Here is a 16,528-nt window from a genome sequence, read left to right as displayed (position 1 = left end):
CAGACTCAGAAGGGATTCGACAGCACTGGCCTCACAGCATCACTTAGAGGAGCTGCGAGCCTGAGCCCCGTGCTCTGCATCACATACAGCCACCGACTCCGGAGAGCGATCTCAGCCAGAATCTCCACATTCAATTGATGCATCTGTAAAACAGAAACCACTCGTACACCCAGAATAATTCACTTAGTGCTCAAGTGTCCCAAAAGAATAATGCACTACTAAAAGAGTTCTTCATGAAAAAAAAAAAAACCTGAACAAAATCAAAGTTACTTATTTTTGATGGCGTAATTGAACTGCGGTCAAGCCAGTTCAATAATCAGTGTCTCCTTACCAGCAACTGAATTATGGATTGCAGAAAGGATTTGGATTGCCGTGTTCTTCAACAGCTCTGCTAATGAATATCCATATTTCTCTTTCCTAACAATCCTTAACTTATTCAAATGAAGACTTCTGAAGATCCAGTGTACGTATTTTCCACATTCAGTTTCCCTGGAGGTGCACTCTACGCCCGGCACGCTTTGTGTTCAGCTCCCCTTTCGCACGTCTGTCTCAGAGTGCCTAGGCTGCACTCAGGTATGCAGGGCTTTTCTTAGACTACAGATTTACTCCCGTCTCTTGAAAAGAGATCATCAACCAAATGCCACGCTTAAAAAAAAAAAAAAATAAAAATCAACCAAATAAACACCACCACACCAGCTGTGGGGAAGGCACAATGTGTTTGTGTTTGCAGCGGAGTTGTATTGTAGGATTCCTAAACATTGTCACAACGCAAACAGTCACGGAAATACGGAAAAGCCAAAACTGACCCATTGACTTTAGGAAATAAACCATACCTCTTTATTTACAAACACAAAAACTAACATCACTGCTATATGCTACCATCAAGCCAGTATCTGACAAATATTGTACAAAACTACAGATACCAAAAAATAAAATAAAAGATGGAAGAAAATAAACCAAGGACATATACACTGTACAGAGAAGTTTTAACAGAAGTGAAGGCTGGAGTCTGTGGCAAATTATAGGCTTTAAAATAATCTAGAGAACCATTGCCTGTGCATCTTTTAAAGCTCGTGGGCTCAGCCACACCACATATGGGTGGATTTGACGTAACAGTGTTCCAGGAAAGATGCGAGTCATCCTACAAGCAGAAAGAACAAAGAAAACTAATACTGTACGCATGGGAGTGAATCTCATTAAATGAAGCAGGCCACTGTACCAAAGCCGGAAATGAAAATACCAGTTTTAAAAAACCTTCCGATTTAAAATGTCTCCTCTCTTCCCATGCTGATATCTCATGCAACTACTGCATACTTCCAACTGCAAATTAATAAATCTCTTTACGACTCCTCTTCTTGGTTTTTAATGTCAGCAGGATACTTTGAAAATTTAAGTACGTAGTGATAATCTCAATAATTACATCTGGGGAAAAACTGAAAGTAATCGCATAGGAACTATAAAAGTCTATAAAACAAGGGGCATTAGGAATGAAAACTTTCTTTTAATAGGTGGCTGGTCTAGTACAGAGAGGTGTCAGGCTGTAGGTATTGGATAGACAAAGTGTCTCTTCCCATTCCCACAAGGAAAATACTGCAACCACCTTTACGGAATAAAAGATTAAAGCATGGCTGGGAATGGGCTGTTAGCATTCATCTTTCTTTCATTCTTGATCCAGAAGCGGGGAAAAAAAACCCTGAAAAACTACTGTTTCCCTTTAGAGAAATATTGGTTCTGTTTTTTCTCTAACTGTCCGTACCTACCAGCTAAGGAGGAAACCAATTGTTTCTGGTAGGGCAGCTCACAGCAAAGACATAATAAAAACACTTGCAAGGACAGAAAGAAACTGCCAACGCAGCTCTTCATATCACAAGCTAGAAGAAAGCATATAAACCGAGTATTTTATCTAGAGCTACTTTCACTTGTTCCTTTTCCCATAAGCAGAGTCATCCTTCATGTCTAAAATATTCACAATATGAAGATTCATTCTTTGCAGGCTTCAGAGGGTGTCTTGATTCTTCACTTTAGATCTCTGTCCGCTTGAGATGAAATCAAACCTGGCACATAATCAGCAGCAGTGTTTCGCTAAGCATGTCAGCATAGAAGACATTACACTGAGCTAAGAGAAAACCTGATAAGATAATGCAGCTGGCATAGAAGGACTTACAACTCACCAAAATGAAAATTAAGAGCAAAGAAAGGGAAGTTTGCAGGATACACAGTCATACGGCATCGGGAATAAAAATACACACTTTGGGTATTCTTCAATCCAGGAACAACAACAAAAATATTTCAAAGACAATGGTTGATAAGCTGTGGAGTGGCAGAGTGTTGGGTACCAGCTCACTTTAGAAACTTTAGTTATGTATGTCAACACAAAGGCAGTCCAGTCAGTCTCTTTGCAAATCGCATGACCTGAGAGTCAGCATCTTACACTCTTCGATGAAGAGGCAGCTAAGGAGGAATGAAGGCCGTTTCCTCTTCCATATTCATTTCTTACAAAAGTCACTCCCTGAATCCATGAACAATCAGTCTGCTGTATTAGTCAGTCCACTCTGACTGAGCATGTCATCTATTTTCCACATTATGGTGCCAATATAGGAAAGAATACAGGAAGATAAAGACGACTCTCTTCATAACAATTCTGAGATGGCACCACCTGCTGAAGAGATCAAAGACAAGTGAAAAATAAGTAAGCAGACTCAAACAGATGTTACCAGAAACCAGAGACCACCAAATATGGTAGCATTTCCAGAAAAAAAGGAGAGAGAACAAGATTTTCTAGATAAAGCCATTCTTTTCAGAATGAGATATAATCAACAAGATACTGCCTATGACAAATTAAGATCTCTGGTGTTTCTGCATTTGTATTTGAGATCACGTGCACAGGCATGGACAAGGTGGCTAAGGACCTCTGTGCTTTTACTCCACTAAGTTGCAAGCAAACTTACCTGGTGTAAAATGTTTTGATTCCTCAATCCCAAAATCTCAGAGCAAAAGCACAACTGAAAACAACAAGTTCCACCTAAGTGGACCAACAAGTTCCTTTGGGTGAAACCAGATTGCCGCAAGATTTTATTCTAAAACTGTAAAACGGATCAAGCTTCTCAGTTTATACTGAAACCCGATTCTGACATAGCAGCTTTAAGAATAAGACATTTACTGCCGGAGTGCACAGCACCGTGACACAGATGCACCTGCAGCAGGGCCCAGCCCAAGTCCCGGCCATGCAGCCTGCAGAAAGACACTGTATTACGGCATATCAGCAAACAGCTTCCAGAGGAGAAATGCTTGTTGTGTGACTGTTTTAGCGACTGATTAGTTACTTCAGAAAGCAACAGCACAAGGAATGAGCAGCATTAACAGCTTCGTGCACGAGAGACAGAAAAGGCAGTCTGGCTCCAGGCTCCCAGGCAGGTGGCCATTTGAATTTGGAGGTGTGTATTTGTACATGGTGGAACACCGACAACCCCAAGAAAAAATATTGGCTGCCCAAAATAGGAGTTGTAAGGGCAAGCTGTAAGTGCAAGGAAGACAGACTTCATGGACTAAAAGACTACTGTGAGTTTGGAAAGATCCAAGTGACAGTTTCTTTCAGTGGACAATCTGTTCTTCTCACAACATGACTCATACAGACACTTCCAACGCTGACTACCGCATGGATCTATTAGATCCTCTTAAGTCAACTGTAGAAGTACTGTAGAAGGGAGCATAATAACAGGTCCTAATAAGAGACAGAAGTCCATTATAGCAATAGTAATTATTTGCCTATAGCTCAATCAAGCTAAAGAATACCACCTTAAGGAAAAATACCACCATAAGGAAAAATGCCTTAAAGTGCTTACAGGCAACAAAGACTAAAAGTTAATTTTAGAAAGCTCTCCCATCTCCAATAGATGGGTAAAGTAAGTAGGGAACTCGGGTCTAAACCCATTTGTTCATAGGAAAAGAAAATTTCTATTTTACAGTGTCCAAAAACCAAAGCTAACTACTGGCACAGGTATGCACATCCTGAGCTCAGCAGCAGTAGCCAGTAAAATTCCACTGTTGTCTTTTATAGTAAGTCAGACTATAACCCTCCCAAATATGGCTTTGCAAGGATGTGTAAAAAAAAAAAAAAAACAAGAAAGGAGTCTGTCTAGAATGTTGCTTCATTTGAAATGTATTAAAGGAAATGGGAGTATTGTTTTCCAGCTCTCAGAACAGACTGATGCAATAGTGATAACAAGCTGCAAGAAGAAAGTACACCGAGATCTGTCTACAAGCGTAGATCAAGCAAATTAGTGCAAGTTGATAGCAAACTTACATAAACATACCTTGAAAAAATGGAACAAAAATACTTGCTATTAAAACTACTTCTCTGAAAACAGACTGTTTATACAGCAACTTAAACACAGAAAAGGAAAAATATACAGCATTGTTTTTCTGAAGCAAATGATGACTGAAATTTGTTTTGGAAGCCACGCTGTTAAGTTTCCAGTGCACGATCCTTTCTCATTTATATCCTTTTGCATACAGTCATGTTAATTAGCAGCGTGATAAAAGAAAGCAATCAACAGGGCTGCTGATGAAACTAACGGTTATACTCATTTGGTCTTCAAACCAGTCTTGTCACAGCATGGCACAACAGAGCGATCAGGAAGTGTAACAGATGCCAGCAAAAACATCTGAGGATCCACACAATCCAGATAATTCTTTAAAACATACTGGATGCCCCCTAATGACTTGAGAAGTCAAAAGAGAATCACCCCTGTCTGGTAAATCTGACACTAGAAGCTACTCAGTACCTCCCAGGGTACAAACAAGGGCTAAGGATATTCCTGGCTATCTGTTTAATTTCTGGATTTTGCAAGGTGCGGTGTGAAAGGATTAAATGGAAGCTCAAAAAACATCCACCACATTTTTCCACATACAGAATAAGTTTCTTTTATCACATTCCCTTTTTCTGCAAATAGCAATTATCAGTACTAGTACAAGCAACATAACAGGAGCTGAGCAGGAAGGACAATGAGCAAGGTGGGTAGCATAGGACCAGCAGTGAGGGAAGGAAGGGGGGGGGGGAATAAAATCACTTCTGTACTGTCTAAAATCCACAGCAGCAGCTGCTGAGTTCAAGGAAATGCAAAATTTGATATATCAATTACGCCGTGTCTTTGAAATTGTTTATATATCAACCCTGAGTTCTTCATTACAATCTAAAAAAAACCCCAAAAAAGGAGCCCACATCACTTAATCCAAACATGTGCTTTCTTTACTACACTTCAATGAACTTTTCCCCAATAAGAGGCTGAAGCAGCAAATGAGACAGATGGGAAAAATTTAGTCTCGCTGAGACTAAGTCTGGGCCCCAACAAAGGTGACTGCAACAGTCCTGTTTTAGTACACAACCACCAAAATATGACAAAAAAACCCAAAAGGGAGATAAGTCCACCAAAATCTATCCTCATTTACAGCAACTGTACTTTCTGGAATTTAACTAAGGCTGCTGTATAGCTAGCAATAAAAAATTCAGCTCCTGAACTTTATCTCAGGGCTTGTTTATCAAACGGACCATTATTGATGCTCCATTTCCTAGTTCTGCTTACAGAACTTTTCTGTTCTTCATCACTCTGCCTAGTATTGATGGCACAAAATGACAATTTAAGCTTCGGAGTCCTTCACTATTTACATTTTCCCCCCTCAAAATCGACCCAGCAAAATGAAACATTATTACTATTTATGTAAGAGTTGATAGAAGTTATCGAAAAGATTAAAGTAACCAAAAGATTTTTGCTTTTGAAGTAGTGCTCAATCTCTATTAAAAATCCTACATGCTCTTTATATGCAACAACACAGGCACGGTTATCAGTTTTATGAAACAGATTGAAAGCACTTCCACTTAAAAATGTAAAATTTTGCCTATCCTTGACAGCAGCTAAACGTTTAGTGAGCAAGTGCCATTTGGGAAGCTAAAATGCTATGACTAGATTAAGTCAGGGTCTGTACAAAGCAAGGCCACCAAGCAAGCCAACGACGCTCACGCTGGGTTCTCCTTACCTGTCAAAGGCTGTCCCAGCTCCGCCTGCACTTTACCCTTCGCTGCTCCTTCCAGAGGTAAAGCACCTCTGTCCCCTTTGTAGAGTTTCGGTTTAAATGGAGAATCTTTGTCTTTACCTTTTGATCCTTTAGGCCTGCCTGCTTGCTTCTTCTTGGATTTACCATCTCCCTTCACACCCAGCAGCGGATGGACTTCTGTGGAGAGACAAGGTGTTACCAAAGGGAGTTATCTCTTGGGATGCTTCTACCGGCACATACATCATTAAAAATTACAGTTTCAGGAGGCCTTTAGTCATTCCCAGTTTGCAAAATGCCAGCAAAATTTGCAGAGCTGGTGACCATTAATAACTGTGGCAAGAAGTGACTTCACAGGAAGGGGAAAATTAAGGAGTGACCTTCTGAACTTCTGGTCTTCAGACCACCTCAGATGCAGAATAGGCAATAAAACAATGGCGGCTTCCACGCACCATCATTAGGGACTCCTTGTAGTTCAATGTTGGTGGTTTTGGGCTTCTTCTTTGGTGCCTGAGGTCCATCAGAGGAGGACTGCCTCTTCTTCTCAGAACCTATTCCCTCATCAGTTAAAGAGCTCTGAACCGCATCTGGTGGAGGTCCATAGGGGTTTTCTTCCGGATCTTCGACTTCAGGAGCAATGGGTAAGTAAAGCAGAGCCTTGGAGTCCTCCAGTTCTTCATCGCTGTGAAGGAAAAACATTTGCTTTCATTTAAAATGAGGGGTTATTATAACATATGATACAGAGAATCTTAGCGATACGTTTTGTATTCATACTTTAAACAAAACAATTACTCTTTCACCTGCTACAGAAGGCAGCAATGGGATCCACACTAGTTACATCCACTTCTTCATCTTCTGCAGCATCAGCACCTAAGAATCAGGAAAAAAAAGAATTAAAGACAGTAAGGAAAAGACCAAATGGCTTCGCAAGAATGGGACTGTGCTTAAATGTCTCAGCATGCAGAAATGAGAATTAAAGCAGAAAACAAACCTAAAGAATTTCTTCTTAAATCCATCGGGGGTTTTTTTCTATGTTCTAATACAGACCTATTGTTATAAAACACTAGTAGTAAAGCTAGATAGAGGATTTAAAATCTTCTAAATGTTTTGTTGTTTTCACTAAAATAGTCCTTAATCAGATGACATTGGCTTCAATGCTTAATTCACACAAGCCGATGTTACACTTGAACATTAAAAACTGCTAAACAACAATTAATCTAAACATGAGAAGTGCTGCAAAGCCTGGTAATGAGGAGAGCTCTGTGCTATGCTGGGAATAATCCTCATTCCTTTCCATAGTTTAACTTTCGCAGTGCACAATTTTCTGGCTCCACCAAGTGGCCAGGTTGCGCTGCTATTGATTCAAATTCAGCGCTGCTTCTGTTGAGAGCCAGCCTGTCCGATACACGTCTGTCTGCTATTGCTTTTTGCTTAAACATGTATTGGAGAGGGGAGGCATTTCTAAAAAACACGTTGCCTGTCAACTGGCAGGAATCACATTGATTGTGCTAGTTCATACATCTTCATTTATTCAACTCCTGTTTTGTCACTTAATGCCCACGTATACCACCGTGACCACTAGTTTTAATTTTTACTATGCTCATGTATTCAGACTACAAATTATTTGCTACATAGAAACACAGTTCATGCAGTACCTGTCTGTTCTGGCTCACTCTTATCTTCATCTTCAATGTCAAACTCTGACTCTCTCTCTTCATATTCTACGTTTTCATCCAGCTCTTTGAAGTCAGGTGCAAAGGCACTCCAGTTTTCCTAAACCACAAATTCAAAACAGTTTTTACCTTATGCAAAGGAACAGCAGTCGTAGTGAGGACTCATGCAATTACAGTCTCATTCTGCATTAAAATCCCCCAAGCCAGGCGCAAGATCACAAAAATCAAGCCTCATTTGGGTCCACAGTCACGTGGCAAATTAGAAACTGTACAAGTTAGTTCCTACTGAAAATATGACATCATAACATTCCTTAAATATTGCAATGTATGTAATAATTACCCTGAAAACCAAAGCTTTACATTCATGTTTAGCCACTTAAGTTTTGGCTCACTCACACAGACTTCCTGCACTTACGTGACACATTCAGGACACCATTTCCACATACCGTGTCCCCGTGATATTTAAGCCTTTAATGCAAAGCTTAACCAGTTCAGCAACCAAAGGGTGAGTATCCTCCTCACATTCAACAAGATGGCAAACATATTTCAAGTTAGGCAGGTGAACCGAACAAGCTTGTTGAATTAGGATTTAACAAAGGATTTCAACCTGCAATAATTCAGTCTACTAGTATGGAGACCACTGGGGAATCCTCTTAAGGAAGTGATCTAAAACGCTTACCACTTGATTCTGAGCCCATATTGACACAACACCACTGGAAATAGAAGCTATGATCGGTCGGACAGGATGCCACTAGATTTATTTGAAAGAGAAAAGAGGAGGAACTTAATTGGTAAATGGAATTAAGAAAGCTTAGTATTCAAAATAACAAGAAACACTGTAATAGCAGACAGTTTGCTTACTGCTACATCCAAGAGCAGCTCTCCTCTGGTCCCGTGGAGGATTTTCACCAGGTTTCCAATACTCTTCTCCCAAATGTACAGGGCATGCTGTCGTGCTGAACCTGCCACTATATATTCACCATCACCAGAGAAACAGCACTTCTTCCACGGTGTCCTGCGTGCAAAAACAACATCGCAAGTTAAAGTTAAACAACAGCACAACATGGAGGATGGAGGATGAAGGACTGCGGAGTGGGCTTGTTCTTCAGTCTGAGCTCTTACAACTCCCACCCACGAATAATATTTAAACTTCAAATCAAGTCGTGACAGACAGGTTTCATATGAAAGCATCTGTCCACTACACTAAAAAAGACACTGAGCTACCCTTCATCCCGAGACTCCCATTAGTGCAGAGCACACAAACCTCACCTCTTCAAGTCAGGCTGACCAGCCATTCTGCTGCCTCTTACCTGTTCACTAAATCCTGCAGCTTCTGCATCGGTTCAGGCTCCCCATCTCGTCCACAAGTTAGAATTTCACGGCCGTCGTACACCCTGATTATCCGGTCAGCTGTGTTTATTAAAAAGCAGCTGGAGGAAAGAGGGCACAGAACATGCATTGCATTAGAAGACTTAAGAAAATAAAAAGAATAAGTTCCATGAAAGAATTGTGGGGTGGTTTAAGACCTTGTGTGCTCTGCCAATCTAGTCTATAGCTTTCAATTCATCTTTAAAGATACCACCCGATAGAGGAAGTAACTCACCTTCCTTTCCGAGCAAATTCAATCGATTTAATAGCTGTGGTGTTGCTGGTTCCAGTTGTCACTCTGAAGGAAGCAACAAGATCCTGAGTGTCTGTTTTTAAGACCAAGATCTGAAGATTAAGGAGACAGAAGGCAATCAATGTCTTCATTATAACACATTCCCCTTTCGGTACCTTTCACGTCAGCTACTAACCCTGACAACAGAAGCCTCAGCAATCTACACAGGAATAGTTGGGATTCTGCAACTGTAGTTTCTACTACAGTTTCTGCGACAGTTCTGCGACATAAACATTGGTTTATTTACACTGGAAAAGGATCCAACAAATATGGTCAAAGACAACAGCAACACAAAGACCTAACTCAAACAAAGTATTATAGTCTAGAGACCTTCAAAGATAAAGCGTGATGCTTTATTCAGAAGATCGTATCAGCGCAATATCGATTATTCAAGAGACGTTCAGGAAGTCTTATTGGTGTACTAAAATAGAGAACGCAACCCAGAAACATTAAGCATCTTGATAAAAGCAGGAAGTAATCTAAGTTATCGCATCCAGTGCCGCCTGCTAAAGTCTCACCTTCCCCTTGGCATTGCCCGTATAAATGTATTCCCCCCGCCTGTCAAAGGAGGCCACAACATTGAGATCAGAATCATCATCCACAGGTAGGACAACGTGTTTGGAGTCCGACAGTGTTAGCATCACCGGCGCCGACTTCATGGGACAAACCAAAACTCTGTTTCTACAAAGCAGAAAAAGAAGAGTTAGTAGTTTCTTCTCTGGAAAAGAAGTTTCCATGCTTAGCAGCAGAAAAAAAATCTCAACCCGTATCAAGAAATACAGAATACCCCTGTATTTTTATTATCTTCTTTCATCTTTGTCACTTTAGAAATCGCAAAATTACGTTAAGCTGGTATCTACTTTCATTTCCTTTCTTTTTCTGGAAGCCTCTCCAAGTTTATGCAGTAAACTTGTAAACTCAATGAGACATTTCTATACACATTTCTAAGAATTATTCTCTTGTTTACTCTCCTTCCTTCCTGATATTTTCATAATAAAAAGAGCCACAACAAATCCAGTGAGGGTTCTAATCACAAAAAGAAGATACACTGACAGCATCTGCTAGGCTCGGAAAAAAATCACTTCGCAAACTGCAATAAAAACATTTCAGTACTCATTAGTTCTACCAAAGTGAGAGCAGTTCTACCAAAATGAGAGCATTCGGCCCTTTTTTCACAGGACTTACTGGTCTCGAGGGTGGTACTGAACTTTCAAGATAGGCGAAGGAAACCGAAATCTCTGGTCGCAGTCTCCAGAGAGCACATCCCACTGCGACACAATGTTATCGGTCGAAGCACTCACCAGTTTGTGACCATCTCGACTCCAGCTACAGTAACGAGAGGCAGTTCAAATAAACGTTACTCCTTAATGCATAAAACATACACCCACAGTTTAAGATTATCAGACCAACTTATCAGGCTCAGCTACAAATCCGTTAGCCTGAAAAATAACCTCACATCCAAAAACTTAATAAGCGTAACACGCTTCCAAACTCTCTTAAAGGAAGCTGTCCTAAAAGATAACCAAGTGCCCCGCAACGGGCTGGCGTTGCGGCAACCAACACGCCGAGGCGTTGAGAGCTGTCAGGGCGTCAGAGCGCCTGACGCTCAGCAAACACAGGCACGGACAAATTCTAACAGAAGCGAGAACAGCCCTTCGCATCTAGCGCAGAGGCTACGAGCTCGATCGCAACTAAGCCCGGAATTCAGTCGCTCTGAGGAAAAAAAATGAGCTTTTTCTCACCACAGCGAGCAGACGGGGTGAATGTGAGCGCTTATGATTTTGGCGATGCCCCTGGTCAGGAAGTCCCAGATGACGATGCGCCCGTCGTTGCAGCCCACGGCGAGCAGCGTGCCCCAGCGGTTGAAGGTGCAGGTCAGGGCCATGCTGATGCAGTCCAGCGTGCCGTCGGCCTCCTGCGGGGAGAGGGCAGCGCAGGGGGCGGTCAGGCCGCCGCCGCCGCCGCCCCGCCCGGCCGCCGAGCCGCTCGCAGCAGCCGGCGGGACGGGGGCAGCCCCGCGGGGCGGGGAGGACGTTTACCTCGGGGTAGTTCTGGCCGAAGGATTCTGCAACGAAACGCAAAGACAGCGCTTGAGTGAGGCGCGGCCCGCCCCGGCCGACCGCGCTGCGCCGCTCCCCGCCGGCGGGGCGGCGGCTCGACGCCCGCCTACACGCGGCTCCCGGCCCGGCCCGCCCCGGCCGCCCCCGCCCCCGGCGCGGCCCCCGCGCCCCGGACCCACCGAGCAGCTCCAGGTTCATCGCGGCCGCCGTCCCGCTCCCTCCGTCCCCGTCGCCGAAGGACCCCGCTGGGGGCCTCGCGCTGCGCCGTCCCGGCGTTCGCCTGACGAACCCCCGCTTCCCTCCTCCTCCAGCCCCGCGGCCCGCCGGCACCTCACGGCCCGGGCCGGCTCGACCCGACCCGACCCGACCCGCGGCGGCCGGGCCCAGCGCCCACCCTCTCCCCGCGCGGCGGCGGGGCCGGGGAGCGCGGCGGGCGCTCAGGCAGCGCGGCGGGCAGCCCGGCGCCTGCGCGCGGAGCGTTCCGGGCCGGCCCCGCGGCCGCACGCCCGAGGTTCCGGGGCGCGGCGGGCGGCGCTCCGGGGGCGGCGGAAGAAGCAGCGAGAGCGGCCGTTCAGAGCAGCTTTATTGTGCAGCGCCCGGTGGGCGACGGCTGAGCTCACAGTCGCGTCTCTTACAACACTCGGAGTGCGGGAGGGGGTTAGTACCGCGCGGGTCGGATACAAAAAAAATACCAACAATAACAATAAAATACAACGGTTGAGCTCGGTCGTTCCGGTTATTGCACTTTCTCGTACGCGCCCGGTAAGCTTATTACATTTTCCTATAACGCCGTAACACACGCCAGGGCTTGGCCGCTGCTCCCTCCCCCCCCCCCCCCAAGCACGCGAAGCCGCTGTAAGAACATTTAGTGCTATTTTATTTTTAAGCCCCAAGGGAGGTTGAAGCAGATAAAGGGCTGCTTTCTCCTGGAAAGGTCAGTTCTGCTTTAGAGAGAGAGGAAAAAAAAATAGTTACTTGTGTAACTTACTTAAGTTAAAATTAGCAGGGCCAGGAAGGCGGGGGGCTGCTCACCCCTTCCCCAAATACGGCACCAGGGTGGGATGGGGGAGAGCCCAGCCAGCCCCCTTACAGGTAAACTCCAGACCTGCTTTTCAGTCCCAAAACAAGCCCTTTAGTGTAAGTAACAATCCTGGGAATGAAGGTGAGTATCTGGTGCTTCAAGACACGCAGTAAGCGTCCTGCAGACTTCTGCTCTGGCAGCAAGACACAGCAAAAGCAGCATCGCTCTGCCAGGCTGCCGCAGCCCTCCAGCCCATTCCTCATCCCCTATAGTGCGAGTGCTTTTTCTCCCAGCTCGTCCCACTAAGTGTAGAGTGAAGGAAAGGCTTAAAACCAGGCTGGGGAGGCTGAAGTGCAGAGCAAGTTCCTAGCACCTCTCAAGCTGTCCTTGAACCTTGCGATGAGCTAACGCCTCTCCTAGCAGAGCCCCCTCAGCATGTAAACCTCACACCTTTGTAAACAAAGCTTTTTTCCAAAAATCATTTTAGGCCTGATCTCCACTTTAGACATACAGGAAGGGAGAGTGGAGGTTTACTCTCCTGACTGTTCACAGAAGTCAGCCTCAGCTTGTTTTAAGTGGCCATGATCACATTACTGGAACAGCAACACGCCGATTTGGGTCTGTACACAACAGAAGCCAGTCCACTACCTGGTTAGATGTGGCATGTTGTATAAGTACCCTTTTGTAACATACATTAAAACAAACATCTGTAGTAGTGATATAACAACCATCTTCAGTAGATTGAGGCGATAAAGGCAGCCTTGTCTGGGAGAAAAGTACCTGCTCAGCTGAGACTCACTGCACCAGGCTCAGAGGTGTTTGAGTTTGGTACCACTTTCAATTTACCAACTGTGGAATCTTTTAATAAAGTAATTATTCACCTTGTTTTCCTCACTCTAATGGGGGGCGGGGGGAGAGAACACTAGTTTTAAAGATAAACAGGGGGTGTGAAATCTCTCAAAACAAGTTCAGTCAGGCAGACTTTATACCCAATGGAAAAAAAAAATGCAGAGAAGCAGCTGTACTGAGTTTGGGAAAACCTGCAGATCTACACTGCCGCACATGCAAAAAGACATGGAAAATGGAAAACAAGACATCAAGGTAGCTACAAACAACAATAAAAAGGCAGCAGTTAAGTGTCTGGAGACTGCTACCCAGGAAAAGCTATACAAGACATTTCTGGAATTGCATATACAGAGATTTAAATTTTATTCATACATTTATTATTTACACAAGCTACCTCTATTAATTGCCAGAGACTGACCTTGACTCTCCTAGTTTTAAATAAGGTTACTAACCACCACGCACAGTAGAACAGAGTTAATACTGTTAGTGTCATCGGTGGCATGAGCGTGCACCAAGGCAGTGGCACACCTAACGATTCTACTTCGGAAAAGTATTCGTTCTTCTGCGCGTGTGGTTCTTGGTTGCTGCGCTTTCAGCTGGAGCAGCTGGCGAGGCTGTATCTGTCTAGAGCCATACTGTTAATGCCATCACAGACCAGAAAAATGCCCACACGTGCAGGTAAGTAAAAAAAGTCTTTTTTTATATATAAAAAAAGCATTAATTCTGTTTATTGCACAAAGAAAGGAAGATTTCAACTAAACTAATACTGCAGGGTTATGTATCCCTTTCCGTTGTTCACGCTGTTCAACAGGCAGACTATCGGTTGTAATTTTGCCATGTACTAGCCAATAAATTCCAGCAACAAGGTGCAGTAATTCCACATGCCTACACTACTTTGGATGCAGCATGCTAGCTTTCCTGGGAAACACAGCCATTGCATGCTCATCCCCTGCAGCTGGGAGGAACAGTAAACCCAGGGAGAACTTGCCAACTCAGTATTTCCTCATGTAGTAAACAAGGTGCATTTTCTATTTCAGCCTCCACCCCATAGGTATGTTACATTAAGATCAACTAATCTTGCCCCAGAAATGCAAAAGGCAAAGGGCAAGGATATTTTCAGAAGCAGCCCTCTTCGGAAGAGCAGCAGGACCACCTCAGCCCATACCTTCCTTGCAAAGGATTCCCCTCCCCCCCATTTTTTATTCTTTTCCATACAGCCAAATTCAAGATCCCAGAGTGAAACGATCAGATGAACGGACACAGCCACAATACAGAGCTACTGAAGAAGAATGAATGACCTGTTTTCCCTTGAGTATGCTCTCACCAAGCATGTGACTTTAAAAAAGCTGAAGAAACCTTATTTTTAAAAATATGGCTGTCATAGTTAGCGCAATTTAAAACTGTCACTGCCTTTACAACTAATTCAAAACCCAAATTTAATTAAAATGAATTGGCATTTTCCCCATGGACAGTCATTAGTTGTAATGACTTTGTTTCGGTATTACAATATGTAATCTCTGAACAGTCTTCCATTTTACCAGAAGACTGTAAAAGAAAGGTCAGGTTTCTTCAGACATTCAAATAACTATTATGAAGCAAAAGTACCAGAAAAGAGCTTGTTTACATAAGTAAGAGGTGAAGGGTACATAAGAGAAATAGCTTATAACTTGGGGTATTTGCACTGCAGTGGAACAGTAGATAAACCCCCTTAGGTAAAACACGGAAGCTTTGCTCCTGTCAATGTAAACATTTTGAGTGTTGCAAGAAGCTAATACAGATAGATGCTCTCAGCTTCTAAACACTTTCTAGCCTTGAGCCTCTGCTTTCTCTTTCCTCTCCGGCTGCACTGTAATTGGTGCCAATCGATAAGTGATTGGGATAGTTGTGTGGACTGAAGGCCACCTAGGACCATCAGTCAATGGGAAGAGTTTTTACTTTGCTGAGTAAAGACTGTCATGATCAACTCCTAGCAACGCAGACGCTACCTGGAACACACAAGATGCTTTTCTTCGATTGGTGTTTGTGTGGGATTGGCAAAAATCCCTTTCAGTTCAAGGGCGTGGATTTTCTATCTTATTTGCACAACTCCATAATAAAAGCTGCAGCGGGGTAACTAGCATCAATGGGGTGTACCGGGGGAGATTTCTCTGGCCGCTATTCGAGATGGAACATCCCCGAGGTCTCACCTCTATGAGCAATCTTCTGGTTGCTATTACCTGTCCCACTCATGTTAGCCACAAAGAGCTACATCTGAAGAAGCCACCTGCAGAGTTAGGGGTTCAGAATTCTCCCACAATTAAAAATTCTTCTGTGCTTCCTTTTCAAGTAGAGTCATCCAACCCTTTATGGGGGTGCTCAGAGCTTGACTTGCAGAGCCTGTCCATGATCCCCTGCAGCATGGGTTGAACAATCCCCAAGAGAGGGCGCTGGGAGGAGTCTCCGTCCCAGCAGGCTTCCATCAGCTGCCAGCATTCCTCATCAAACACCGGAAGACGCTCCGGGCGAACTCCTGGAAAATGGAGAGGAACCTGGTTACCATCAGTACACCTCAAATCCGAGAGAACCTTTGTCTGATGCTCAGTATTTTGGTGCAGGCTGAAGTGACCCAGCGTGGACTGTCTGGGGTCTAATGCTCTTGATAATAGCTTACATTTCAGCAATGCCACCGAGGCATCTTTGGGAGCATTGCTGAAGTCGCTCAGGAGATCGTGCACACTTCCAGAGGATGGCCAACACATTTAGTTTCGCTGGAACCTCCTCTTTACAACTATTTGGGAGCAAAATGAGTACCCTCCTCTATAAGAAAACAAGTCCCACATCCAGTTATAATGGTGCCTTTGGGAGCAAGTTCAACATGAGCACCAGCAGTGAGTGCAGCCTTCTGACCAAATACAAGACTCACTCATCTGAGTTAATCTTTTTCACATGAGAAGGGGAGAGATTACATGGGCAGGAACTAAGGACACAAAGTAGTAAAGCATTCTGATACCATGACGCAGCATGAAGGATTAAGCTACCACTAAACACAGTACTACACTAAACCTACACAGGCATAACAGTAAGTTTCTATTCTGGGGAAAAACTATCAGTGTGTTTTACTCGACATCCAGCACATCAGTGACAGCTTCCCCAGCATGCTGCATATTAAGCACTTGAATGTACAGATCTCCACTGCCTCCAGAAATTGCAAGGGATTAAACATTCTTTAGGGGATCATCCC

General features: G+C 44.0%; 2 protein-coding genes across 5 annotated transcripts in view; both read right to left on the bottom strand.

Moving 5' to 3' along the window:
* Positions 1-814: 814 nt before the first annotated feature.
* On the bottom strand, positions 815-11,899 carry RBBP5 (RB binding protein 5, histone lysine methyltransferase complex subunit). Of its 3 annotated transcripts, none has more exons than XM_075521984.1 (14): positions 11,621-11,899; positions 11,421-11,446; positions 11,124-11,296; positions 10,567-10,707; positions 9,900-10,062; positions 9,325-9,434; positions 9,032-9,151; positions 8,583-8,736; positions 8,401-8,472; positions 7,704-7,821; positions 6,849-6,918; positions 6,501-6,730; positions 6,151-6,228; positions 815-2,659 (listed from the first exon to the last, which is right to left on the bottom strand). In XM_075521984.1, the coding sequence occupies exons 1-14, from the start codon at positions 11,637-11,639 to the stop codon at positions 2,631-2,633; spliced, it is 1,503 nt and encodes a 500-aa protein (XP_075378099.1). In that variant the 5' UTR covers positions 11,640-11,899; the 3' UTR covers positions 815-2,630. The 3 variants fall into 3 exon arrangements, with proteins under 3 accessions (XP_075378099.1, XP_075378097.1, XP_075378098.1); XM_075521982.1 differs by having other exon boundaries at positions 6,034-6,228; positions 11,621-11,898; XM_075521983.1 differs by having other exon boundaries at positions 815-2,656; positions 6,034-6,228; positions 11,621-11,898.
* Positions 11,900-12,006: 107 nt separating this feature from the next.
* Positions 12,007-16,528, bottom strand: part of DSTYK (dual serine/threonine and tyrosine protein kinase) — a 28,473-nt gene continuing 23,951 nt past the window's right edge. The window contains exon 13 of one of the 2 annotated variants that reach the window (XM_075521980.1): positions 12,007-15,817. In XM_075521980.1, coding sequence (XP_075378095.1) covers positions 15,630-15,817 — 188 coding nt within the window. In that variant the 3' untranslated portion in view covers positions 12,007-15,629. The remainder of the gene's footprint in view (positions 15,818-16,528) is intronic. The other variant, XR_012778522.1, reaches the window with a different exon arrangement.

The sequence above is a fragment of the Mycteria americana genome, chromosome 20 (genome assembly GCF_035582795.1).
Source record: "Mycteria americana isolate JAX WOST 10 ecotype Jacksonville Zoo and Gardens chromosome 20, USCA_MyAme_1.0, whole genome shotgun sequence".
In the NCBI taxonomy this organism is placed as follows: domain Eukaryota; kingdom Metazoa; phylum Chordata; class Aves; order Ciconiiformes; family Ciconiidae; genus Mycteria; species Mycteria americana.
Note: the sequence above shows the minus strand (reverse complement) of the source record. Positions and strands in the feature narration are given on the sequence as shown.